Source organism: Taurulus bubalis (assembly GCF_910589615.1).
Source record: "Taurulus bubalis genome assembly, chromosome: 11".
Lineage (NCBI taxonomy): Eukaryota > Metazoa > Chordata > Actinopteri > Perciformes > Cottidae > Taurulus > Taurulus bubalis.
The window spans coordinates 11,133,542-11,159,455 of NC_136599.1; the positions used below are offsets into that span (position 1 = coordinate 11,133,542).

Sequence of the window (25,914 nt, forward strand, 5' to 3'; positions counted from 1 at the left end):
ATCTTCCACATTCATAACTACTAAACCTTGCACTGTACATAAACCATTCGTATCCCTTTTACTTCCCCTACTGTCACTAAAGTGCAAAGAATTCTTGAAGAATTGGCATTGGCAAAGATAAAGAAAATGGCCATAGTTTTGTTACTACAGAAAATAACTTCATACTGCACATGCAAACACTCATTCAGATTGAAAGTCATTAAACCACAAAACCCCTTTCTTGGCTGAACCGGTAATTGCATTTTTAGTAATTTGATTAGTATTCGGCTTAGTATAAGTATTTCAAAACCTGGTGCTAGGGTTTCTAGGCAATGCAAGAATGTTTTAAACTGCCTTCATAATAGTCCAATTAAGTTCCTGTTTTTAACATACACTTTATCTAATTTGAGATGAAACAATAATGCTGCAGCACCATTGTTAAGCCATTGAGGGAGCAGTCACAACTGTGACTAAAGAGGAAACACGAAATACTCTCAGAGTATTATCAGCACATGACACAGAAAGTGTAAAAACAGGCAGACTGTAGTGAATTCACACGTTTCACCCACACATAAGTATGTGCATTTGCACAATCAGTAACTAACAAATTAATCAAACATTGTAAAATACCAACAAAAAACATGTTTACAGTTGTGGCATAATAGGCAATAGCTGGAGCTATAATAATATTTTGATAAGAATTTGTTGTCCAAGGACCATCCAAAATTACTCTCCGGACATACATGAAATGACTACAGATGTTAAGCTCATCTTTGTAAATATCAATATAAAATATCAAAATTATGATTGTCCCAAAAGATTGTAGCAGAGTCAGGGGTCCATAGATAGCAAAATCAGTTTTGGCATTAATTTCACAACAAATTCCGATGAAAATAAGGTTATATGCTTTTACCTATTTTTAGTCTACAGAGGCTGTTTTATGTTTGCAAAGCTGCTCATGGAGTAGAAATACTACATGAATACAAAATAAATGAGCGGCAAGAACTCTGAAAATATCCACATTGGCAAAAGCATGTTATTCAAATATCATTGTAATGTCACCCATTGTGACAAAGTGACAATTATGTGACTAAAATCAATGTGACTCAATGCACTGCCACTTATTATAATTCAGAGGGATAGCCTATAAAATCACTTGTATAAAAGTTCACCAAATGTTTTTAAATGTGACGTTATCGCTGTATTATCCTCACTGAATATGATAAAAGAACCATGCAGTCTGACTTAAAACCCACCACACAGGAGTTGTGTACACATGTACAGTCTTAAAATACAATATCAACTTTTTTGTAGTACTCTGTCATTACACTTGAATTATATGTAATTTCCTTTATTTTCTAAAAAAAAAGTACATACTCCTTAATGGAGTTTGGCCTTTAGTTACAACACAATTCACAACCATGTGTTGCTGTATTAAATGTTCAAAAATGCCAAAAGGATCAGTGGCGAACCCTCCCAGAACGAGGTCGTTACTGAACCTGGAAGACATTGATTTTGCTTGTGTTTTTCAGTGTCTGCCGCCGGTTACAGAACCATACTCGCACAACCTCTCGGTCATAGTTTAGTTCTCTTGCCATTTCTGTAATCTCTTGACCTGTTGGCAATGCATTCTTTTCAAAGTAGGAGTTAAGAACTTCTATTGCCTGCGGGGTGAAACTAGTACGCCGCTTGCGCTTTTTGGATGGTTCACCGCCAACAAACTCCATCAGATTCTGCTGGCCTTTTTGGTTCCAGTGCTCAGCCTCAGCCAGCCACTTCTCCAACACCGGCTTCAACTTCTGAGCACTCTTGGGCGTGATATCCAGCTTTTCAAACCTGCGTTACAAAGGTTAAATCATTTAATGCGAACACACACAGTGTTAACTGCATCTCATTTTCAATTCGCAAAGAATCAGTTTGCAGGGAAGTAAGTATGCTATAAAATATATTTCGGGTTCGAGCTTTAACCAACCTATTAAAAAATGTCTCACTATTTTTACTCTATATAATTATGACTCCATTACTGTTCATATTAAAGTGCCACTTTAAGGTCATGAACCATTTTAACAATTCATAAAAACTTATCCTCATAGAGGTCTGCATTTCTTTCTGTATGGAGTGTAGCCGAAGCAAAATGTTAATTTAAAGGAATTGTTTCCAAGAAATAAACAATCTAAACTATGATTTGCGATACCATGTAATTATAATCACAGACTTCCTAAGTCAATGTATACACGTATTAAATGCTCTGTCTGTACACTTTATGAAGAGAAAATAGTGTTAGTGAGTACTTTGTTTTTGCAAAACATTACTGAAGTAAGCTTCCATAGACAGGGTAGCATGAACTAGGGAGTAATTTACCTGCAAATGGCAGACTGGCTGTAGGCAGGACCCTCCGTTGCAGTGAGAGCCTGCCCTACTTGTGTCTGAGTAAGCCCCAAGGACAGCCGACGGATCTTGAAAGTCTTGGCAAACTCTCGAATCTCTTCCAGATTGATGCCCTCCTCGCTGCTGACTACCTGCTGGGGTTCTACAGTTGAGGGGAATCTGGTTAAAAATAACTACCTACATAAAATGGATCTACCGTATGTTTGGAAATGAGAAGCAGGTGTACATACTGCTGACAAGCTGTCCCACTTTTGCTATGTCTCCACAGGTGATGGGTACTGTGGAGGAGAGCGTGGTGGCATTCTTCAGTACAGACGGCTGAGGGGCGATGACAATTGGTGACTGAGTGACAGTTGTTACTGAAGCCTGGGAGGAAACAAATACAGTATATAACCTCAATTATGCAAATTACAATATTTAATCATATTTAAATACCTTTAGGAATAGTTCATATTATAATAGTTACATCTGCCAATTAGTTATTCAGTCATTTTTGGTCGGTTTCAGCTTTCAAGTCTAAAAGCAGAAATGACTTGGTCCTTTCTGACCTCAAAACTAAATTCAGACAGATGCTTGTTGTTTACCTGTGTGATTGGTTTGGTAAGTGTTGGGGGAGCAGCAGCTTTGGGCAGAACTGCAGCAGAAGTTACAACTGCAGATCCATTCCCGACTGTGGCAATAATCTGGCCCTGGGAGTTGAGAAGCAGCTGTGGGGTGACAGTCTGGAGCTGGAGGCCCTGCAGACCCTGGAGACCTTGCAGGCCTTGCAGGCCTTGCAAACCTTGCAAACCTTGCAAGCTTTGCAGACCTTGCAGACCCTGCAGACCCTGGAGGCTCTGGAGACCCTGGAGACCCTGGAGGCCCTGGAGGCCCTGGAGACCCTGGAGGGTGGGTGTCCCAGCCGCTCCAGCCAGAGAGGCTGGGTTCAAGAAAAGAGGGAGGGTTCCTATGACCTGAAAATGTTAAAATAAATGTCTTAAGATCATAAGAGCTGCAATAATGATAAGATTGATTCATGGAACTATTTGAGAGGGCAAATCCATTTTCACAGAAACTGTCTTATGCTCCACTGACTTGAAATAGCACTGCTGATTGATGTTAACTTGAGGCCGTTTTTTTATTCCCAGCAATAGAAACACAACACAAAAGCATTTTGGAGAGGGTGTGACTACCAATCAATATGCATCAAAATGAACACCTGCAAAATATGTCATATGTTCATATGTTCTTGTCAAAGTCTATTCTGGCTTATGATACACTACTACGAAGAATTATGTTATTTTCTTTGTAAAAGATCCGTATGTTTCCTTACGCTGGAAGTACAAAGTAGAGACACCATAAGTCAAATCCAAACTAACACAAATAAACTGAGAAGCATTATTTTGTGGCACCCACCTGTCCTTGAGCATTTGTGATGAGCTGGCTGGTGATGCCAGGCATGTTGGACATGGCACTAGTGATGAAAGGAGTGGAGGTGAGGGAACTGAGGAACTGGGGCTGAGTTCCCAAAGACGCAGCATTGATCTGAGCATAAAAACACAACGTGTAAGAAGCGCAGGAAATTAACATGACTGACATTATATAATAAACAGTAAAAAAAAAGTATAACTCATTGTTCTGCATTCTTACAATGGCAGGATTGATAGAGAGCCCTGCAGTCTGGAGCGCTGCTAACGATATGTTGGACTGAGAGACGGTAGTGGCCGCCTGGGCCGCCGCCACCTGAGCGGCGGTAACCTGTGCGTTGGTCACCTGTGTCGGATGAGACGTCACCTGCATGGCACCTTGAGGCTGGAACATCGTCTGAGCGTTCGTCTGCAGTTGGGGCTGGACAGAGTTCAGGACTGTCGCAGCTGAGTAAAAATGCAAGAATTTTGCAACCTATTATTGAGTCGACCAACACGCGAGAAGCTCTGTGAGGCTGTAATTAGGCACACAGTGCTTTGAGCTAAGTGCTAACCTAAAAGCTCACTATGACAATATTGATGTTTAGCAGGTGTACTCTATACAATGTTCACAAGGGATGCAAAAAACTGTACCATAAACAAAGTAACCATTCAATGACGTACAAACCGCTCGCTGTACTGTTGCACCACTATGAGGTACAGGCCTGCAGATTATTTGACTAGTCCAGAGACATAGCCGAGGCCATTATCTAAACACTTTCATGTATAAAATCAGTGTTGTGGCGTCATATACAATTCAATTAGCATTCATTATTATCAATCAATTATTCTATTTATATATTTTGGAGTTCAAATACATTAGAAAAGGTTATGTTTTTAGTCTCCTTAATGTGCAATCGTTTGTGTTTTACCTTGGAGGCCAGCAAAGGGTAGTTTGAAAAGGTTTCCAGCTGTGCTAGCTGCTGTGAGCCCGGGGAGCGTAGCTACGTTGGTGGTAGGTATGGTGAGAACGGCCAGACCTCCTTGGCCCCCGATGGAGCCCGCCATACTGAGGGGGATGAGCAAGGGCTGCCCCAGAGATCCGGTCTGGGCCATCATACCAGTCATCAGAGTGGCCAAACCTTCTTGGGTCAGCACCTAATGTAGTATAATCAACTTTTTTTGACTGGGATGAACAGAGTAATGTTGTTTCAGATTATATTTTTTACCTAATTTGTATCTGTTTACTGGAATTCTGGTAGTTCTATAGAGGCCATTTTACTGAACTAAACAGTGATACATTCTCATTGCATTTGGACTCAAATACTCCCATATATCTCCATTCCACTACTGAGTGTTTTTTTATTTTGAGTATTTCTTTTATGTTGTTTTATGTTGTTCAGGTGTTTCGGATCAGATCTGTTCCACTTTTCACATTTACAATGCACTAGAGAAAAATTACTATTCATCAACTATGATGGAGACTATGTGATCACATGGAACCAAACACTTTTATTTGGGTGTTACGAGAAAATGTAACCGTTCTGGGATAGGACACGTTCTGTTCTTTTTGAGGATTTAGGCTAGGATATACCCTGATCGTGTCTTGATTTATTCCTGGGACACGTGGAAGGAACTGTGCATGCAGGAGACCAATACTTGGTCAAGATTCTACTCGCTGCCAGACTAAGAACTGGCTCAAGACTGATGCACTAGGTCACAAACAATGGCTGACCTCTAAAGATGATATCCTAGTGGTGAAGAACAGCTACAGTTCAGACAGCAAGTTAAAAATGAAAAAAAAATGAAGTTCAAGTATTTTGCAAAAGTCTGGGGAAAACTGTTAATGTATAAATCAAAACATAAATAGTAATGTTGTCAAAATGGAACCAAGTCTTATTCCTCCCTAAAAGCTCTGTTTGCCTTGTATTATGTTTTCTTTTCCTCTGTAATTGACATGTAAAGACATTTCCCGCACTTTCAAAGCTGATACAACCCGAGCTCTTGTGTAAAGTATAAACGAAAGAGACAACAACACTATTGACTACATCATTCTTTCTCTTAAGACTTCAAATGAATATCGAAAATGTAATCAGTGTGTAAATTCAATACCTGTGGACAGCCTTGTACAGTGATGGGCATGGCGGCTTGGGGCTGCGACAGGGACAAACTGACGGGAACAGCAGGAGTCAGCGTCTGGACAGCAGGGGCAGGAACCTCGACAGACACCACCTGCTGCTCACTCAGCACTGCAGGAGCACAGCCAGGGTTAGTTCTTACTGACATTTTAAGTGGTTTTCACAGCTGTTATTAACATTTCAGAACAACTGTGTCATGTAAGTATAAATAATAAGTCATCTGCATTCCATCATTTTCTACTATGGCCATGATTTACCTACTCCCCCAGTGCTCTGGGGCGAAGTGGGGCCGTCCTGTAAGCTGCCAGCCTCAGTTTGCTCTGCAGGTCGAGCCACTCCCTCCTCAGCTTTGACTTCACTCTTCCCATCGGGCACTGATGATGGCAGAGATGCATCGACCTCTACCTCTAGCACACGGATAGTCTCATGGCTGGACATCACAATGACCTGCAATTAGGAGTAAAATATGAGATGACTCATGTGCAAAACTACTCTATTCTAATTATTATGTTTTGGGTTCTACGAGAATTTTATAGTGGATACATTTGTTGTAATTGTGTGAGTAGTTTGTAAAACACTGTCTCACTTGATGAAGCACCTGAAGAGCAACAAAAAGCTGAACAATAACTTGTATTTCTCTACTTATAATTCACACGTGGTAAATCTGATGACTTGACTTAACTGATGATTTCATGGTATGCAATCATGAAAGACCTAGAGGAGAGGCAGCAAGACAACCTGGGCTGGAGGACAAGGTGCAGAGACACAGTGCAGGAACAGAGAGGAGGATGCATACCTGGTAGCCTTTGCAGGGAATTTCAAAGTGCAGGATTTAAATGGCTGAAAAAAGACTTCTGCAGTCAGACAGTGAATGGCTACGGAGAACAGAGAAGCCGAGCACATGTTAGGACACAATGAGCCAAAACAAAACATAACACACACACAAAAAGAGACACAAATGAAAAGTGCATGAGTAAAAAAAAAGCAATGATAAGAGCATGCAGCTAAAGCAACGCTTTCTTCAAGCTCCCCTCAGTACTTCAGTGAAGAGCATTGCTATTGTTTGCTGACTATGTCTACACAGAATGTTACTAGAAGGAGAAAAAACACAAGAAATGATGGTATGGTAAATATTAAGTATGGCCGTGTAAAGACCAGTAACGCTCACAAGCTTAGAGCAGCAGGCATTATTAGGTGATAAAACACTAAAGGGTTTTTCAATGAACTTTAATGGAAGCTAATTGTTCCTTTATGATATGGTATGTTGGCACATGGAGGGTGATGGGAGTGAACAGCAGCAAAGAACTTGAAGACAACATAAGTTATCAGGGTTTTTGCGTAGCTCAGAGTGGTTACAGCGGGAAGAGAAGGCTGTTCATCGTGTTTTAACAGACAGGTGAGTGTTACCTGCTCATTGATTGTAAGTGGGGCATCTTTGGCAGGGGGGTCCTGGGAGTCCATGGCTCGCTGCACCACCACAGTCACTGTTTTCCTGACATTCTGGGAAAACAAATCGTCATTAAACAAACAAACAAAGTCTGACTACTAATGGCACTTGATCCGTCAATTTGGTTGTGTGTTGTATCATTGCTACACGGCCCGGTGACCTGTCAAATGTAACTGCTGTACAGGGGTCTGGCTGAGATAAGTTAATGGATGTCTCAAAATATACTTTAATTAACTCACAGTAAAGTTGAAGTTCTGTGTTTTACCCCCAGACGAGGTCTTACTAACATCCTCCAAAACCTCCGTCCATCGGCCACTTATAGAACATGGTTTGTCAAGACAGTTATTCTGACCTGCTTCTTTCACCTGAAGAATATTGCAAAAAATATACCCACTGCTATCTTTTCAGCCGTTTGAAATGGTTATCCATGCTATTGTATCCTCCCTCTAAGACTATTCCAATGTTCTTTATTCCTGCCTAAGCCAAGATGCTGATACCCGGTTACAGTTTGTCTTGCCAGACTGCATCGAGACTACTCAATAAGACCTCATATTGCTCTCATATCGTCTCTGTTATGATGCGACTTTCATGTGCTTCAGATTAAATTTAGGATCCAATTCTAGTTCAAGTTCAGGAACTTTATTTCTCCCCGAGGGGCCATTTTTTCTGCCACAGTGGCAATAAACAAAAATAACAACGCAGTGGAAGACACACAAGATAAAACAAATCTAATTCAAACACAACAAACATACACACACACACACACACACAATACAAACATATGTGCTGATGCTATCTGTACTTTACAAATGTGAGCAGTGAATGGCAAAGGGTATAAAAAAAGACATTATGGTTGTCTGAGGTAGTACTCAGAGGGCAGGAACTGAGTACTGTCAAACATAATGAATTATTCCTTCTTTGGCAACTTGTTGGACAGCTCAGAGAGATTTTTCTGCTGAGTGCCAAACATGTAGCTGCCTTACTCCTTAAGGTCCTACTCCTCGTCTACAAGGCTTTGAGTAGTCTTGCTCCCGAGTACAATAGTGATAATGCAGTACACCTCTGCTCCCCTGAACAAGACCTGCTAGTTGTACCTCAGTTCAGGACTAACAACACAAGGGGTCGTTTGCTGTCCTGGGTCTCTGAGCAGACACTACTGGGTGGTTTAAGTCACAGCTGAAGACGTATCTATGTGCTTTTATGTTTGAGTCATGGACCCTGTTTATAGCTTTGGTGCTTCTATTGTTTTGTTGTCATTTTCTCCTGTTAAAGTGTGTGTCATACCCATATTTTGTTGTTCTTTTAATCATGTATCCTTTTGTAACACAGTTTGTAGAGATGCCATATAACCCATGTAACTTACTTAATCCACTCCTTCAAATGTTTTGCTGCCATTTCAAAAATAAATATCAAGTTTCTTTGGAGTGTCCCCTTTTAGCCCCAAATGATCTCCAAATTAGGGGCAAATCCTGGTTTAAACAAACCCACATGCACAGATTTTTTTTATTCATGGCTATTTCTGTCATTGCAGGACCAGACTATTTGGAGGGGCCGGAAAACAGGCCATGTTGTGTTGCACTTCAGCTGCAGAAAACGTGATGAACCACGCTGATCATCGGCATGAAGTGGTTACATTTTCATCGCAGATGAGAAAAAAAGATTCAAGATGGTGCATTTCCTGCTGCAATGCCCTGTTAGAAATGAGGATCTGTCAAAACTTCAGCGGGTGTTGTTGAGCTCCCCACCCCCATCCTGGCCAATAAAAGTCTCGCCGCGTCGGCCACTTTTGAAGACGAGCACTAACCACCAAGTACAGGCGACAGAAATCATCTCTACCCGTGCCTAGAGACCGAATATTACGTATTTCCCTCTCTTTATCATAAATATATAAATTATGCTAATTACGAACATTGCATATTAACCAAAACTCATTTCCTCTGCCATTTCGCTGCTATGCGCGAGGCGCAGGCTCGAATAGACTCCGGTTATTGTGTTCAACTTACCGCGTGAATGCAGCTTGTTTTCTGTAATCCTCCGCTTTTATAAAGGTCCTTGTCACAGTTTGTTTCAGTTACACATAATTAAAAATGCATCTCAGCTCCCAGACAGGCGCTGTGACTGCACACAAAAGAGGTATTTGCATTGATAAGGAGGGTTGCAATGTTGGGATCTCCGCTCTCTTAATATTTAATGACGATGCCCTTTCTGCAACAGCTCAGATAATCAAAAATCCTTGAGGTGTCTCTCAAAATCCTATTTGAGGTGTAAAATCGGACTAAATTGCAACAAAATTGGCCTTTAGCACTACGTCATGAACATAATTTATGCACGGAAAAAATCTTGCATTGAAAAATGTCTGCCTCGACTTGCAAGCTGCCATGGTTCTCTTAAAGGGGAAGTACCGAAAGTACAATCCGAGGAGAAAGAAGCATTGGCACAGTGAAATAATAGATAATGCTATACACGAAAAGTTGCCTAAAACTTCTCTTTGCTTAACTTACTATATTAATAGCTATAACAAATCAATTATGCAGCTATAGGTTAGTATAATAACTGTATTATCTCAATTTAATATTAATATGAATGGGTAAATGTTATAAAATTAAAATGTTAGTGTAAATGGAAAAAGTGTTTTTTCAAACTTACTCACTTTAATAAGGACTACAAATGAGCCTGTTTCACTGATATAGAGCAATTAACAATGGCCCAATGCGCTATATCAGCTACACACAGAAGGAAACGCAAGAGATGATTTTTTTTTATTTGGACGAAAGACTTAAAAATAAAAATGTGACAGGAGAGGTCAGTATCATAAGCGTATACAATGGTCCTCGTCACAACGTATGGAGAAAAACAAAAAAATAACAAAAAATACACTAACATAATTTAGAAAAAATACAATAAAAAAGATAAATGACAAAAAGCACACAAAATAAGCTGAAATCCAACCAATCAGTAGACAACTATACAATATAAAAAAGTATACTAAATACATGAAAACCAACTATGAAATTGGCTGTCACACTGCCATGGCATAAAGGGACACTTAAATAAAACAGAGTCATTGTTAATGTTTTTGTGACACATGCTTTTCCTACTATGACAAGTCAAACGGTCTGCTTTGACACAGGCCATCTGTGCATGGGTAACACAGATAGTTTACTACTATCAATATTAGTATTAACATCCTTGTATATTACTGCTGAGTTATTTATCAATACAAGATAATGCATTGACCATACAGAATAGTGTCAGGCACTATCCCTATTTTTAGTTATAGCCACATTTTCAATTAAGTTATTTTTGTATTCCTATTACATATATAAGTGTGTCTCCTTATGTGTTTTTTTGTTTCATCAGTCTCATGTATTACCTGGCTGCAGTAAAACTATCCATCTGTATAGCTATCTGTCAAAAATGTGTGTGTGTGTGTGTGTGTGTGTGTGTGTGTGTGTGTGTGTGTGTGTGTGTGTGTGTGTGTGTGTGTGTGTGTGTGTGTGTGTATTTAATACCAGCCTGTATTCTTCACCATGAAAAGCTACGTCCCATTATTTTGTCACTCTTGGACCCCCCCATATTTAGTCTACCTGTAGGGGGCGCGCGCAGTTAAAACACCGAGTGCGCCGAACCACAGATAGAGAACGACTGACGTCACCACTTCCACAACAACAAGAAGCTGAAAAACAAGGAAGTGAATGATTGTGAAGCCGTAACCTGTTATAAGGCCGTGACAAGATACGCAGAGCTCCGTTTAATCTGAAATTCCTCAGTCTCCGCATCAGTCAAGAACAATGAACAACAAAGGTATTTCTCCACACCTCGTCTGGATAATTAGTCAGCTGTCCGTTTTCCGGCGCTGACGGGTTTAGCTCGGGATGAAGAGCTGTGGTTGTGGCCATCTATAGCGGACTTTCACGTTTAGCTACGTTGGGGTTACATGACAATACACTGACGTTTTCTGGCTACCTGTTCAGCGCACGCATTGATCGCGGGTATATATCTTATTATAACATACTAAAGATGTAAATAATGACCGCTCAAATATACTGTCACCTTATATATCAGCGTAGCATTAGTGTCCAGGTCACATATTCCCAGTTAGCCATCATCACTCACAACAGGCAGAATTTACAGGCAAAGCTAACAAGGATTTTACCTTTATAGTTTACATCCGTGGGAATGTAAATGTGTATCCATCATTTCAATCCACGTTGCACATGCAGTATGTGTAGACGTATCCCGTATTTATCTGTGTATAATGCGGCGTGTTGTGTCGCTCTGCTCGGCTGTATGCTCGTTATTTGAGCATACTCGGATCCTTTGTTGCTACCGGGGATGGAAGCGCCGAGGCCGACAAATAACGATTATTTTTTATGATCGATTAATTACCGATTATTTGCTCGAATAATTGGCCTGTGTGGCTACGGCAAATAGCACACGATGTTCATCGTTCATTATCAGACCCGGACAGTAATATAGAGAAAACCGGAATATATTTACTTTGGGGAAAGTGGGACCAGAGAATACAATACAAAAAAAATTTGATTACAAAAAAAAACTTTCATTATTAATTAATCATCAAAATACATTTTCTGGCAAATAATCGACTAAGCATTTAAACTTCATGTAGATATGTCATATACGTTTGTGTTGATGCTCATGTGTTTTTCTTTCTGACGTTTTGTCAGTTTTTAATCCCTGTAATTAAAACAATAACTTCCAACTGTATTTTTAAACGTAGTTAACAGTTAACCCGTGTGTGTGTGTGTGTGTGTGTGTGTGTGTGTGTGTGTGTGTGTGTGTGTGTGTGTGTGTGTGTGTGTGTGTGTGTGTAAAGTAAAATAAATCTCGCTTGTGGGCTTTATCAATCATTGGGCACTGAAATTGGGACTAGTGTTTACCCCTCAAGCAAGGCTGTATGTGCTAAATTTGTCTGCAGTCCATATTTTAATATTTATCTGTTTTCTACTACTGCATGACATATGGCATCCTTCGCTTTAGCCTGACAATAAACATTACATTTTCTGTTGTTTCTGACAAACATTTGACCTCTAAAATGATTCTCAGGTTTTTCCAGTCACTGTGGGGACTAATTGACGTGCATTTGGCTTAATGTAAAATGTTGTTTTGCAGGTTCATATCCTCAGCAGGCTGTGTACCCTCAGCAGAGCTCTGCACCTGTATACCCTCCTGCTATGCAAATGTCTCCTCAGGCACCTCCTTACACAGACACACCACCTGCATATTCTGAGGTAACTATTACATTGATGTATCCTATGATAACACAAGAATACTCAGTGAACAGTTCTATTCAGTTCTTTTTTCATATGCGTGTCCACAGATATACCAGCCCAGATATATGCTTCCACATCAGGTGCCCAGTCAGGTGGCACAGATGTCCTCTCACTACCCTGGTGCTCAGATGTTTATGCCCATGCAGCCACATATGCAGGTTGGGCAAATGGGCCAGAATGTCCCCATGGCTTACTATCCCATGGGAGCTGTGTACCCCCCTGGTTCAACAGTGATGGTGGATGGTGGCTTTGATGCTGGTGCACGCTTCACAGCGAGCAGCGGTGTTTCCATTCCAGTGAGTATCCACCAAGTCCCAATTATTCAGGATTATTGCACTTAGGATGCTTTTGCAGACTATCAGAAAATCAAAAAAATTATCAGCACTCTACCAATGCTTATGCTTGGGCTTGTTTCTCTCCTTTAGCCACCACCTCCTGGACATCCCCCCAATGCAGCTCAGCTGGCTGCCATGCAGGGTGCCAATGTTGTAATGGCACAGCGCAAGAATAACTTCTTCCTGGGTGGCTCCAGTGGAGGTTATACCATCTGGTAACGGCAACTCCTCAACACCTCCTTCATGCCTAAACCGTGCCCCCGTCCCAAATGATGCCCCAGTTCTTCCCCCATCCCATACGCCTCCCTCTTCAGGCTGCTTGGCCATGCCACAATACTGATATCACCTAACGGAATGTAATATTTTAGCGCCCTTGTAAAAGGTACAGTACTCCACTTCTGACCTAGAGATCAAATGATGAATGCCACTGCCTGGAGAGGACAAAAGCTAATTTTTAATGTCGTAGAATTCATTCCATAATTCTTGAATGGGTCTAACCTCTTTTGGTCATTCCAGATTGGACCTCTTTCAGGCATCTGTATTTGTTCAAGAGACCTGGTCTCCTTTTGATCGAATGGATCACAAAATACATTGAGATGTTCTTGTATACCTGTAAAAGCAACGTAAATTAAATATTGAAATATCAGACCCGCGTTATAGTCTAGCTGCTTTATGGTGAAAGTGAAATGCAGTTACAAAGTTGCAGTTGAAGCGCAAAAAAAAAAAAAATCCATTTGTCTTTTTTGAAAAACTTTTAGTGTAGTTAAATTAATAGATGTGTAATAGTTTCATGTAAATACCAGTATGATGATCATGAGAAATTACATCTCAACTATACAAAAAAAGATAAAGAATAAGCATCTTGGATGCTTTTAGCTAGAATTGTCTCGTCCTTTGCACAGTATCCAAAATATCACAGCAAATGTGTTGTACAGTCTAAATGACAGATTGTTACATTTAAATCACTTGTAAATTAAGTAAGCTAAACTGAAGCAAATAATTTAAGAAAAGATTTCATGCAATATCCAAAGTGGTTTACTGTACCTTGTTGGGCAATTTGTAGATGAACATAGTGAAGTGCCAAAGAGCACTGGGGATATCCCTAATTTAAAGCAAATTAACTTCAGTAAACTTAAAGGAAAGAAATTTAAAGTAAATCCAAATAGTAAGTTGAATGGGAAGGGGTGGTTGGTGTAACATTTTTAGATTTTTTTTTTTTTTTTTCTTCTTCTCCTGTTTCTATTTCAGTCGGATACCCAGAGTTTATACACTAAATGTTTTATTGTACAGACTTCAAGAACTACCCTCCACTGTTTTCTCTGTCTTTTTACACAGTATAATTTAGAATCATAAATCAATTTTTTTTTAAATATTTATTCACCGTAGAAAAGTGTCACCTTTTGTGATAGCATTAGTTTCTTGTCGTTTTAAAAGGTTGAGGCGACTTTAATAAATATTTCAGTGTTTCTTTTTTTCCTTCATTACTTTCCACATTTACACGACTAGTTAGTTAGGCTAATCATTTTTTGTTGTATAACCAATGAGCTGGTTGTACCAAAAATCTGGTCTACAATGCACTTATGTTTGGTTATTACTTGAAATTTAAGATGTCACAATTTAAAAGCAGACATGTCTTCGAATAAGCAGGTATGTGATGGTTGGTACCAAGACCTTCAGCTTGACATGACAGCAATTGTTAGAGAATGTGTTAGTCACTTTATGTGGATTAATCACATCTGTAAACTGATGCATCATTTTGCACCGTTGCTATGTAAAAATGTGATTACTTTTTTATCAGCGCTGCAAAGCTAATCTGAGTAGTTGCAGACTAGAGGCTACTTTTTTTTTCTTTTTTTTTTTTTTTTTAGTTTTCATGAAGAAAAAAACATTCTGGCCCTTTCTAGAAAATCTATCAAGTCTAATTCCATTTGAAAGTAAAATGTGTTGTGTTGTTCAGTAGCCTTAAAGTGTACACAAACTTGCAATTGGGCTATTTCACTGTCCGCATAATTGTTCATTTCCAACACGTTTTTGTGCTGCTAATTAAACTTTAGAATATTTGCATAATACGCTATCTTGCAAACGTAAATATGGTATTTGAAACGTATATTTGTAGATGTTCTTAATTTTGGTGTGTGGTAGCGTCGACGTGTCACTGGGTATCCGACACACCATATCAAGTTTTAACAGCTGTGGCCGCCAGAAAACAAATGCTGCTGCTGTCAACCGACATTTAGTTATTTCTGTGTTGGGTCGGAGAGAGCAGCTGTCTGGAAACGTGCTTCGTTCATCTGATGAACTCCTTTCAGCAGCTCATAAACAAAAGCTACTATACCAGACACGACCGACGTGTCACTCGGGTGTTTTTCTTTAAATGGCTCAATGTTCATTTATTCTCACTCACGCTGTCGTTTCATACAGCGCCGCTGGGGAAGAGGCCACAGCTATCAAAACTTAATAAAAAAACATTATTCAGGCAAAGGTTTCTTTTTTTTCCATCTGTTTGTAAAGCAGCATAATGGTGGCTTTGTCCCAGCAATATGAAGTACTGAACATTACAGCTGACCAGTAGATGCTATGCCAACCACAGCCAGCAAATGGATTACTCTGTTAAAGGATTATGGACATTTATAGTTCAGGGATTCTCTTTACAATACTTTGTAAAATAGATGTATGTACTAAAGTGATGTGACAGACTTTGGTACACATTCTATCTTTTAAGATTACTAAAGGAGATGAGTGTCAAAAAGATGGAATACTTTGGAAAAAGGTCTTAGGTGCACTTAACTTTTTTATACTAAACTTAAAATTTAAAATGTAAGTTTAGAATAAAGGTTATTTTGGAAATTTGAAATGCTGCATGTTTGTTTAATTTTCTATACATATACATTGTATTAGAACAGGGCAGGTTTTTAGTTAAAGATTGTGACCTGCGATAACACCTGGGATTTTTGGTTATTGTTTTGTTGTGATTATAGCTTAAATGTTGCCTTTCCCTGGCCAGACTGCGTCACAGGTAATTGATCGTTTAACCAACTTACTTGATTGTTTGAGTGGATGCTACTTGCTTGGCCTTAATACCAATATCACTTTTGTCATAAATAATTCTCCCACCTTAGTTTAGTATACATACTGTACGAAAGAGTCAATAACTCAAATATTGTCACTTTGATATAAAAGGAATTGAGTCAAATATGGATCTGTATTTTTGTCAAATATCACCTGAGCATTACACAGTCGCCAGTTTATTGCATCTGGCATTTTAATCCAACAGTCCACAGTAAATCCCACCTTTACTGAAGCATATTAAATTCAGTCCTTGTTGATACTGTCCGGTTTGGATTAACATCCATTGTAATCATTTGATTCTGTAGTTTGTCGTTGCTTATTGGAAAGTTATGTCCAATATTTTGTCGGCTTATCTACTCGACTATCAACAAAAATTGGAACATATGCTTAAGTGTTTTTTTTTTGTGCTGGACTTTTGGATGGGATTTTATTGGACGTGATCATTGGAGCTAGATGTATCGAACAAACGGTGTAAAACATTTGAGTCGTCAGTGCATTGACCACCGATTCAAAGTCAGGTTGATGGTTTATAACTTTGAAAACCACTTTGAGAACCATTGAACATCACTGCAAACTGTCACACTGTATTATGGCATTAGCCCAAAAACAAGTTTTATTGCCTTCCACATTTATCTCAAATGGGGAAGTAATCAGTAATCGTGTCTCCATAGCAACAATACAAAAAGGACATTGTTTTTCACTAACTTATAAAATAATTGCATCGGAAAAAAACTATAATTTTACAAGCAAATCAATATAAAAGTAACGTCACCCCCACCCAAATAGCTTCATAACGCAGCTTGTAAGAAGTTTCTTTTGGTGAGGAAACTGAATGAAACACTTTGCAGATAGTGGAGGGAACAATTGAAACATGGCGGATAAAAAGTGTAGCAGATTGTGGCTGTGTTTACTGATCATGTAACTGTGGCATACTAAAATCCCACCACTTGTTTAATGCATAGCTCTGCAAACCTAAACACACCCCAGTTGTCTTGTCAACTGCTCCTCATCCATTGATATTCACTCTGTGTAACAATCTTATCTTTGGTATTGCTTGTGCACCTCCGCCTTTTTTGCAACACACATCTTAAACATGTTTTTTTTTTTCCTTCTTTTTCCTGCACCCTCCGTGTGCAGAAAGTCACGGCCTTCCCTCAAAACACAGATGCATAGATAAATAAACAGTCCTATTTCTTCCACAGACCCGTGTCTTGACCAGGTTCATATAAAGTATTCCTTCTTTTCGCTCACGGCCTGGTTATTCTGCTCGTCATCGGGGTCCTCCCCCGGAGCCGGCTCCCCTGTCGTCCTGTAGTCTCCCTTGTTGTGGCAGAGATACCGGTAAAGCAGGAATCCCAAAGCAGCTACTGTCAGCAGGATGAGCACAATAACCACTGGACAAATAAGGCAAAAATATTGTTTTTAAATACCGTCTTCAAAAACATTAAGGCAAGAAAAGGTTGAGATTCAAATGTGACTGATTACCTGCTACCACTGCGTCTGTACTGTTGGGGGCTGCTGTCGTTACCACTGAGGGAAAATAAGACAAGATCGTTTTTTTAAACCGCTGGTGACTGATAACAGACGATGTATAAGAGTTCATTTGATTGTTCTACTTTGCAGGAGGGGAAGTAGTGTGTTTCCAGGAGGAGACTGGTTTGTGTGCCATAAATATATATATATAAAAAAAAAAAAAGATTACCCTGAATCATGGTGGTGTCAGCTTGTGTGGGAAGTGATGTTAAAAGCCCCATATCTGATGCTGGACAAAACACAAGCATGACATGCGTTGATAAAACAGCACAAAGTTTAAAAGTCATGATATTAGGATACTTGTTGGCTGCAACTCAGAGCCAAGTGAGTTCATATCATAAATAAAAAAAAAAAAACTGTACTCACCTTTTGTCGCATTTGTGTTTATATATGTGGAGAGTGTTGTCGAAGGAGCCATATCTGAATCTGGAAGATTAAAATAATGTGTTAAGAATGTCACAGGGCGCTATCTTCAGCACACAGTCTGCAAGTAGAGTTGTGTAACTGCTGCCAACCGAGGAGGGAAAATTAAGTGTGGTGACACTAATCTGGTTATTAAGGACTCGCACTGAAACAAACCTGTCAACCACTTGTTTATTCCCTGTGTGATGCAACAACTTAATCAGAGACCACACCTATGCTTTAAATTAGTAAAAGTAACAATACAACATTATAAAACATGCCACAAGTCCTGCATTTCAAATTCTACTAGGTAGAAGTAAAGAAGTATTTTCAGATATACAAGTTGATTGAAAGAAAATGTACTCCTTTTTTTAAATGCTCTATAATGTGTGAATTTCCTGGAATATTTTGTGGTTTGGATCTTGGTCGAACAAAACAAGACTTGTGGTATTGTGATGGGTATTTATCATTGTCTTATAGACTAAATGAGTGTTGCTCCGCTGATCAGCAAAAGGTATTTAAACTATCACAAATAAAAGTATGCTATTAGCCTGCAGAGAGGCGCTAATCGGAGCGTTAGGTTATATTATTGGAGTGTTATTACTGGCACATTATTGTATCTGGTTGAGGTGGAGCTGGTCTTAACTAAATAAATAAAACTGTCAGGTAAATTGTCAATGACAACAAATAAATGTATAAGATGGACAACCATTTTGTATGTAAAAAGCTGAATCTGCAAAGTAACTACATCTCATCTTTCAGAGGAATGCAGTCCTGGACTGCAACTAGTGATTGTCTTATCAATTGAGCTGAAGATTACTTTTCAAACGAATTGATTAATCCTTGAGCACAAATCGACATCATCCATGGTCTTGTTTTGTTCAGTTCTAACTCCAAAATATTTAGTTTACTATAAATGTGAGACAAAGAAAAACAGCAATTACATCTTACAAACAGAGCATCAAATGTGTGTCACTTAAAAAAAAAAAAGAATATCCTTGATGTAAATAGTTGCCGAATAACTTCTGATCAACTAATCGATTAATGTTAATTGTTAATCAAATGGTAGTATTAAGCAACATGCAATTAAAAGACTACAGAAAAGTAAAACCTCAATATTTTACTCTACCAAATGTAGCACCCAACCCTAACAATTGTGTCATAGCAGTACACACACAAAAAGGACAGACAGAAGTACTTAATTAACATCGATTTATAAAAAGGTGGACTTACTATTCATGATTAGTGGCAGTTGACTAACTGGTTATCTTCACCTGAAAAAGAAACACGTACAATCAAACCAATACACAACCACACTACTCACTAATGTTTCCGCAAACAATGTTCAAGAAACCATGTTGGACATTTGTTTCACTCACATGGAAATTAACCCGTCAACGCCAATAAAAACTACCGACCTCCCGGCTCTTTGTCTCAGTACTTTTAGGGAACCAAAACGTCTTCGTCCCGACCAACTTACTTTACTTGACACAATGTCACCTCGAAGAAGAAACAACTAACACTACGTTCAAACTTGCGTGACACTCTCAAGAGACGCATTTCTCACACTTAACAATTAGACTTTGTTCATCACAGCTGGGCTTACCTAACGTTACCTGGCAGCAGCGGAGCAAATGGAAACAGCTGGCTTTACAATCCGATTTGTTTCAACCTCAAGTTGGAGAAAACTAACGCACACTTGCTAACTTAAGTTTCAAATTCAAGCTGCGTGAGAGTCTTTTGAGGCGTCTGAAACTGCGCCTATGAAATACAGTAAGCAGCTCTACTTTTTCTCGCAGCACTCGTGAGTCATGCGGCGCACTCGCTCGATTTCTGCCCCTCCCTTTCCTCCCCTTCTCCGTGCCAAAGATCGGCTCATTGCAAGATGTATCACTCCGAAGGGAACAAAATGGTAAACAGAGTGGAGAAGTAGGAGCATGCTAGTTAGCAAATTAACAAAGATATATTTTTTATATTTACTTATCATTACTGTTCATTCTATTATCTATTAAGTAACTGTGAATATATGTATTTCCTTTTTTATTATCATTGAAAACAAAAACAGGAAATATTCACATTTTAGAAGCTCCAACCAATGAATCTTTTGCCATTTTGAAGAATCTTTAAAAAAAAGAAAAGTAAACAATTGTTTGATTTATTGATTCTTCAATTATTTGCTTATTAATTTGACTAATCTTTTTTTTTTTTAAATATGTAGGGTAAAACAGTCAATTCAAATGTAGCTGAATGCTAAAAGCCACCTGTACTTAAGCGATTTAGTGTTGCATGTTGAAGGACTCCCCACGACCCTGAAATAGAAAAGCGGTTATGGATGATGGATGGATGGACATTGAAGGACCTGGGAGTGACAGATTTAAAATAAATCAATCAATAAAGAATGGTTGAAATCGTTACAGCAGAGGGCGAGATGCCAATTTTGAATTCCTAGTATGGGTCAAGCATACAAGTTTTGGTAAATTGCTAGCATATTTCATTTGCTGTCATTTTGCCGTGTCAGATTAAATATTGTCACAGCTTTTCAGTATTAGTAATGGAATGGCATTTCTATTTGGATTCAGCAATGTGAAATATGTCTACATGAGACTCTTTTGTGTGTGCTGGTTGGGAACGCCAAAGCGGCTAAAACCAGCACTGTGCTGGTCGGCTTTCGAGTCGCACCCAACATCCTTCCTGCATGGTAAACAATCACGTTTTTCAACCTCCCCCCCACCCCCAAAACAGGTTATTTGCAGCCACAATTCTCACAAACTGATTCTGACTACCAAAATAAAACTCCTTTTTGTTCCAATTCTGGAAGTGAGAGATACCGTGGTCACATGACTCTCACGTCTCATGTCTCTTTCTTTGAATGAATTTAACAAAAACACAAATGTATTTCACTGAACTGTACTGGTAAAGACCTGTAATGGTCAGACTATTCTCAAAGTTTTAGCTCTGGAATTCAAATTTCTTTCAACATTTGGTTCAAATAAACTTTTAAATATGAAAGATTAATGACTCTTATAGCAGAAGATAATCGTAGCTTGTATGCGAATAAATGAATACAAACTATTGCAAATTATGTTGGCTTCACAATGACAAAAAGCTGAGGAATGCGGGCTAAGTGATAACTCATTGTTTTTGTCCCGATCATTTTAAAACAGAAGAATTTATTGGGCACACATTTCATAATAATTTCTATATTTCAAAAAATGAGTACAAACAGGATACAAAAAAGATAATTGTTCAGAATTACATAATGATTCATCTTACAGTGCACACTTAATTAACTGATTCCAGTTTGTGAGAGAAAAAGATCAAATATACTCCCACATAATTCAAACCAAAATGGTAAATTAAGTCTACAGCACATGTACATTAGTATACGGTGACCATACTGTAGTAAGAAATGTTTCTAACAATGCCAACCTATTTGCTTATAAATGTTCACATCTTTGGTGCAGAATATATTGGAACCTGTGAAAAAGTCAATCTATAATCTATACTTTTAAAAGAAAACTTCAAATGAAACATGGCTGTTACACAAATATGACTTTACCCATACTATGAACGGTATTGTACATACAACTGATTTCAATAAAAGATAAATAAGAAAACTAACAGACAAGTCGATGCACATGTCCATCATTCCTGAAATTATAGTTGATCATTTCAGTGCGGCTGTCTCCATATTTTTTTTCTTGTGCAGCTGTTGACTTCAATCTCCTCTGCTTCCCTGTTTAAATCAACACAGGGCAGACATGGTTACATGAAGAAGATAGATGGAAACAATATGACTGATAATAATGCATTAATCATATACGAACCTTAAGTCCGAATACTTTAAACCTCTGTGCTCTTTGAGTCTGGAGCTGCCTGTTTTTCTGCAGAAGCATCCTGAAAAGTAATGTGAAATATGAGTCATGACAAAAACACAATGGTGAATAGAGGTCTGTGTCACCATTCCTCAGCTCACTAAATGACAAACCTTGAGAGGAAGGCTCAGATCCTTAGTATCAGAGTGGAACCCAGAAACGTCACCATTCTCCACTCCGTTTGGTTTTGGGGTGTCGAGCTCTACCGGGCTGTCTTCTCTCTCTTCAATGTGCAGCGGGCCGTTCTCTGCTGCAGACAGCTGAAGCTCCAAGCTCTCTGAATCACCTGAGTTGTTCAGCAATTCAGAGCTGCTCTCACTTGGTGGAGCTTTCTCAGCATCTGCGGGAGGCTTCGGCTCCTCCTCTTTGGTGGCCTTCTTCTCTTCCGCATCATTGCTGTCTTCTCTAGACTTATGCCCATTTCCAGCTGCAGCGTCTTCTTGTGCAGGAGGACTGTGGATCTCACTGTGGCTCGACTCTGCGTCCAGGTCCCCGCACTCAGAAGGGGGGTATTCCGGAAGGGCCGAGTGCGGTGAGACTGCGAGGGTGCTGCTCTCTCTGGACAAAGAGCTGTGGCGAGGCTTATCCGGGGACTTGAAACTAAACCTCGGTCCGGGTCTAGGACTATAGCTCCTGTGAAAGTCAGAGAAGCTGGATTTCCAGGCCTTAGGGGACATCAGAGTCCGTCTCCTCAGGGAGCCATAGCTAAAAGGTTTTGTATTATGAGACAAAAAGCAAGTAAATTATTTGAATATTTTGCTTCTATCCTCAAATTGAGACATTAACTTTAGTATTCATTGCAAAAAAATCCATCGGAAAGCACTTTGTCTCGCAAAAGAATATTGCAGCTTTGGGCCCATAATGCAGTCCCCAAAATATGTTTCTAAAAAAAAGCCCTGTTAGCATCAGTAGTTTATGATGCTGAGAAGAGACTTTGTATGTTTTGTGAAGTTTAGCAGAGCTTCAGTTGTCATAAGTAAATGACATAACTTGTTGGTGAACTATTGTCATTCAAAATGTCAAATCAAATAAAATTTCAAATTTCAAAAGAACAACTCACCGTTGCATTCCCTTCAAAGCAAACATTTTGTCCGGATGCTGAGCCTGAAGCTCCTTTAACACATTCTGTAGATCAAGGTTGAGCTGAAAGAGGACAGAACTGATCAAAGAAAAGAAAAAAAAACATAACAATGTATATTGTTTGCCTACTGACTTAAGAAAAACTCACTGCGCTTGTTTCCTTATAGAAGGTGTCTCTTAAATTGGCTACAGCTGAGAAGACTGTCACAAAGCACCCCACACGGCTAAGAAAGAAAAATAAAATCATAATGTAAAACACATTTTATATAATGATATATATATATATATATAAATATATATATATATATATATATATCAATTCATATAAAGATACAAAATTATTGGAGCAAACCTTTCAAAGATCCCAGGCAGCTCTTCTTTTAACTCAGTGTTGATCCATTCATAGACACTTTTGGCAGCATTCATCTCTTCTATTGCCTTCAGAGTGAAAATATAAGTATATTTTTGGGCAAATGAAGGTTGAAATGCACAGTAAAAAAAGAAAGAAAATTATCAATAACCTTGTTGATCTTGACATCATCCCTCTTCTTAGCAGTCTGCAGTGCCTCCAGGTGGTGAAGGGAAGAGTCGTAGTCGACCAATTTTCTTCCCCTCTTGGCTATTTTCTCCTACAGATTGGAAAAGATTGGCAAATTGCATACTTTTACTATTAACACATACTGCAGCTGCCCTTAAAAAGCACGTACTGTTGCATGCAGTAGATATTCAATTAGGATGTAGTCCATTATAACATTGCACCTGTAACTTTGACGCTCTTGCTCATATATCAGCTACTCAAAGGATTGTGGGTCAGAATAGACAGTAAAGAATGCAAGCTTGCATAGTGCGAAATATCACCAGATGCAGTAGCACATCCTGGTTCTTTTGACAGATACATACTTTGAATTGGGACAAACTAAAATAATACAGGATGGGCATTGGAATGCACAGATGGTGAGTGTGTGTACCTGGGTGTACTTGTGTGTCTTTGTAGGGTTTTGCGTGTTTGCTCTCAGGCCTTTTGTCTGTCTGTGTATTCACTTTTGTTTGCTTGCATGCGTTGCTTCCTCTTGTCTTACCCTGACATCTGGGAATTGGCTCACGTAGGACTCCATGGTGCGTGAGGCCTGATCTAATAGCTTCACCTCGAAGTCATTCCACAGGAGGTCTTCCCCCTTATTAAAAGGCACAGGATAAATGTTTCATTAAATATGTATGACGAGAGGGAGAAAGAAGGGGTTTTGGTCCCCTAGCTGTGTAAATCCTGCTGCCTTTGGACTTGTAAAACCTTAATGTGAATGTGGCAGAGCTTTAGTTTATCACTGATAATCGTACTGACCTCTACAATGGCTCCTAAATCTTCCTCTCCAGCCCAGCCAGTCTCATAAGCATCATACAGAGACTGGGAAAGGCGTCTTGAAGCTTCACGCATGTCTGTAAAAAGAAGACTCGTCCATGTGAGACCTGCAGAGGACCCACATCTACCACATATACAAGCAAAAAGCATGTTCACCTCTAACTGAATTAATGTAGTTCCTCAGGTCCTTGTACATTCGGTTCCCATCAGTCTGCGAATAGACAAGAGGTTTGCATAATTGTCTTTGGATTTCTGACTTTCATTGTGTTTGGTTCTCTGAGTATAAATCATCTCAGTGTTGACATACACAGTAGAGACAGCAGTGGAAATAGATCTGTGTTAAACTGACAGTCTTTTTTTCCCTTCCAATTGTTCAAACAATTTAATCTACTTTATTGTCCAAAACAAACAGTAAGTAACTACATTTTTCCTTATCTCGTTAGGCGGGGCAATGATTACCTGCTGGTCATTAAACTGTTGGAGACAATGTTCAAAGTGGTCATCTCTGCTCTCCACTGTCTTCCCCAACTTTTGCAGTACCTGGAAAAAAGTACATACCTCAAAGCAACAGCTACGGCAATATCTCCCTTCCTCTTGCTATTTGGGTAACAGAAACGTGCAGACTGTTACCTTTTCTTTGCTTCTGCTCAGCTGTCTTTGGACTTTTTTAGCAAAGTCGCCAGTGCTGCCTTTTGGACTTGTGCTCTCGGCCATATTTGGACTTGACTGTGTCTATTCCTGAACGATGAAGAGAAACAGAGAAGAAAGAATTGTCATTCACATATTCACAAACCAAATTAAGACTTTACATTTGTTTACCCTCTCCGACCTTCAGAGCTCACTATAGAGACTTTTGTATATATCGAATACATCAAGACCACCCAGTATTTGATTTAATGCAAAACAACATACCAATACCATATGCACAGTTATAGATAAATTAGTATTAATACTATAGGAGTAGTACTAACGCACTCAAATCACAACATGATACTGTATTACTACATATTAGTATTGCACTTGTATATTATATTTATGTTATATTATATTATATCCTTATACACATGTATAACATGATATACTTATATTACTACTGGATATTTTGTTATGCCTAGATATTGTGGGAAATGTCTATAGGTTTTTTAATGCTATCACTCCACTCTACTCTATAGTTGACCTCTGTGCTGCTGTACCACTTGACTCATGGGTTTTTCAAAAGAGTATTTAAACTTAAAGATATCAGATGAGGTGGAAAAATGGGGAGAGTGAGGCATATCTGAATAATCTCTTTATATTCACCTCAGTGAGCAAAGTAGCAGGATAAGCTCTGATGTTGCTTGGGCTCTGGAGGCCTCTCAGCAGTGTTGGAAAAAGTATTCAGATCCTATACTCAAGTAAAAGTACCACAATATAAGAATACTCCATTACAAGTGATACAAAGTTCTGCACTCAAAGCTTTACTACAATATAATTAGTGTTTTATCAAAGTACAAGTATGCAGCAGAATTGTCCATTTCCGAGTTGTATCATATAATGTATGGCACTTAACCTTTAATAATTGATGCACATATGTGTTTAGTAGTAGATATTTTTCAGATTAAGATTTATATTAACAAAACACATGATAATCTC

General features: G+C 39.0%; 4 protein-coding genes across 6 annotated transcripts; 1 reads left to right on the plus strand and 3 right to left on the minus strand.

The window, feature by feature from the left end:
- Positions 1-1,469: 1,469 nt before the first annotated feature.
- pou6f1 (POU class 6 homeobox 1) lies at positions 1,470-7,351 on the minus strand (the record flags this gene model as incomplete). Its single annotated transcript, XM_079226594.1, has 10 exons — positions 1,470-1,815; positions 2,341-2,509; positions 2,598-2,733; positions 2,952-3,320; positions 3,763-3,891; positions 3,997-4,220; positions 4,685-4,910; positions 5,865-6,031; positions 6,148-6,337; positions 7,298-7,351. 10 exons carry the CDS (start codon positions 7,349-7,351, stop codon positions 1,470-1,472), a joined length of 2,010 nt encoding a protein of 669 aa, XP_079082720.1.
- A 3,700-nt stretch (positions 7,352-11,051) lies between these two features.
- On the plus strand, positions 11,052-16,159 carry dazap2 (DAZ associated protein 2). The gene is made up of 4 exons (XM_079226145.1): positions 11,052-11,141; positions 12,471-12,589; positions 12,679-12,927; positions 13,057-16,159. Exons 1-4 carry the CDS (start codon positions 11,129-11,131, stop codon positions 13,183-13,185), a joined length of 510 nt encoding a protein of 169 aa, XP_079082271.1. The 5' UTR covers positions 11,052-11,128; the 3' UTR covers positions 13,186-16,159.
- A 475-nt stretch (positions 16,160-16,634) lies between these two features.
- On the minus strand, positions 16,635-19,709 carry LOC306744269 (uncharacterized protein). Of its 3 annotated transcripts, none has more exons than XM_079226880.1 (6): positions 19,587-19,709; positions 19,204-19,244; positions 17,935-17,994; positions 17,738-17,797; positions 17,521-17,565; positions 16,635-17,429 (listed from the first exon to the last, which is right to left on the minus strand). In XM_079226880.1, the coding sequence occupies exons 2-6, from the start codon at positions 19,208-19,210 to the stop codon at positions 17,257-17,259; spliced, it is 345 nt and encodes a 114-aa protein (XP_079083006.1). In that variant the 5' UTR covers positions 19,211-19,244; positions 19,587-19,709; the 3' UTR covers positions 16,635-17,256. The 3 variants fall into 3 exon arrangements, with proteins under 3 accessions (XP_079083006.1, XP_079083005.1, XP_079083007.1); XM_079226879.1 differs by having other exon boundaries at positions 19,577-19,688; XM_079226881.1 differs by lacking the exon at positions 19,587-19,709 and adding an exon at positions 19,350-19,408.
- A 2,104-nt stretch (positions 19,710-21,813) lies between these two features.
- bin2a (bridging integrator 2a) lies at positions 21,814-24,996 on the minus strand (the record flags this gene model as incomplete). Its single annotated transcript, XM_079225592.1, has 11 exons — positions 21,814-21,867; positions 21,959-22,550; positions 22,906-22,988; positions 23,074-23,149; positions 23,278-23,363; positions 23,447-23,554; positions 24,005-24,100; positions 24,265-24,359; positions 24,439-24,493; positions 24,742-24,822; positions 24,913-24,996. 11 exons carry the CDS (start codon positions 24,994-24,996, stop codon positions 21,814-21,816), a joined length of 1,410 nt encoding a protein of 469 aa, XP_079081718.1.
- Between the last annotated feature and the right edge of the window lie 918 nt (positions 24,997-25,914).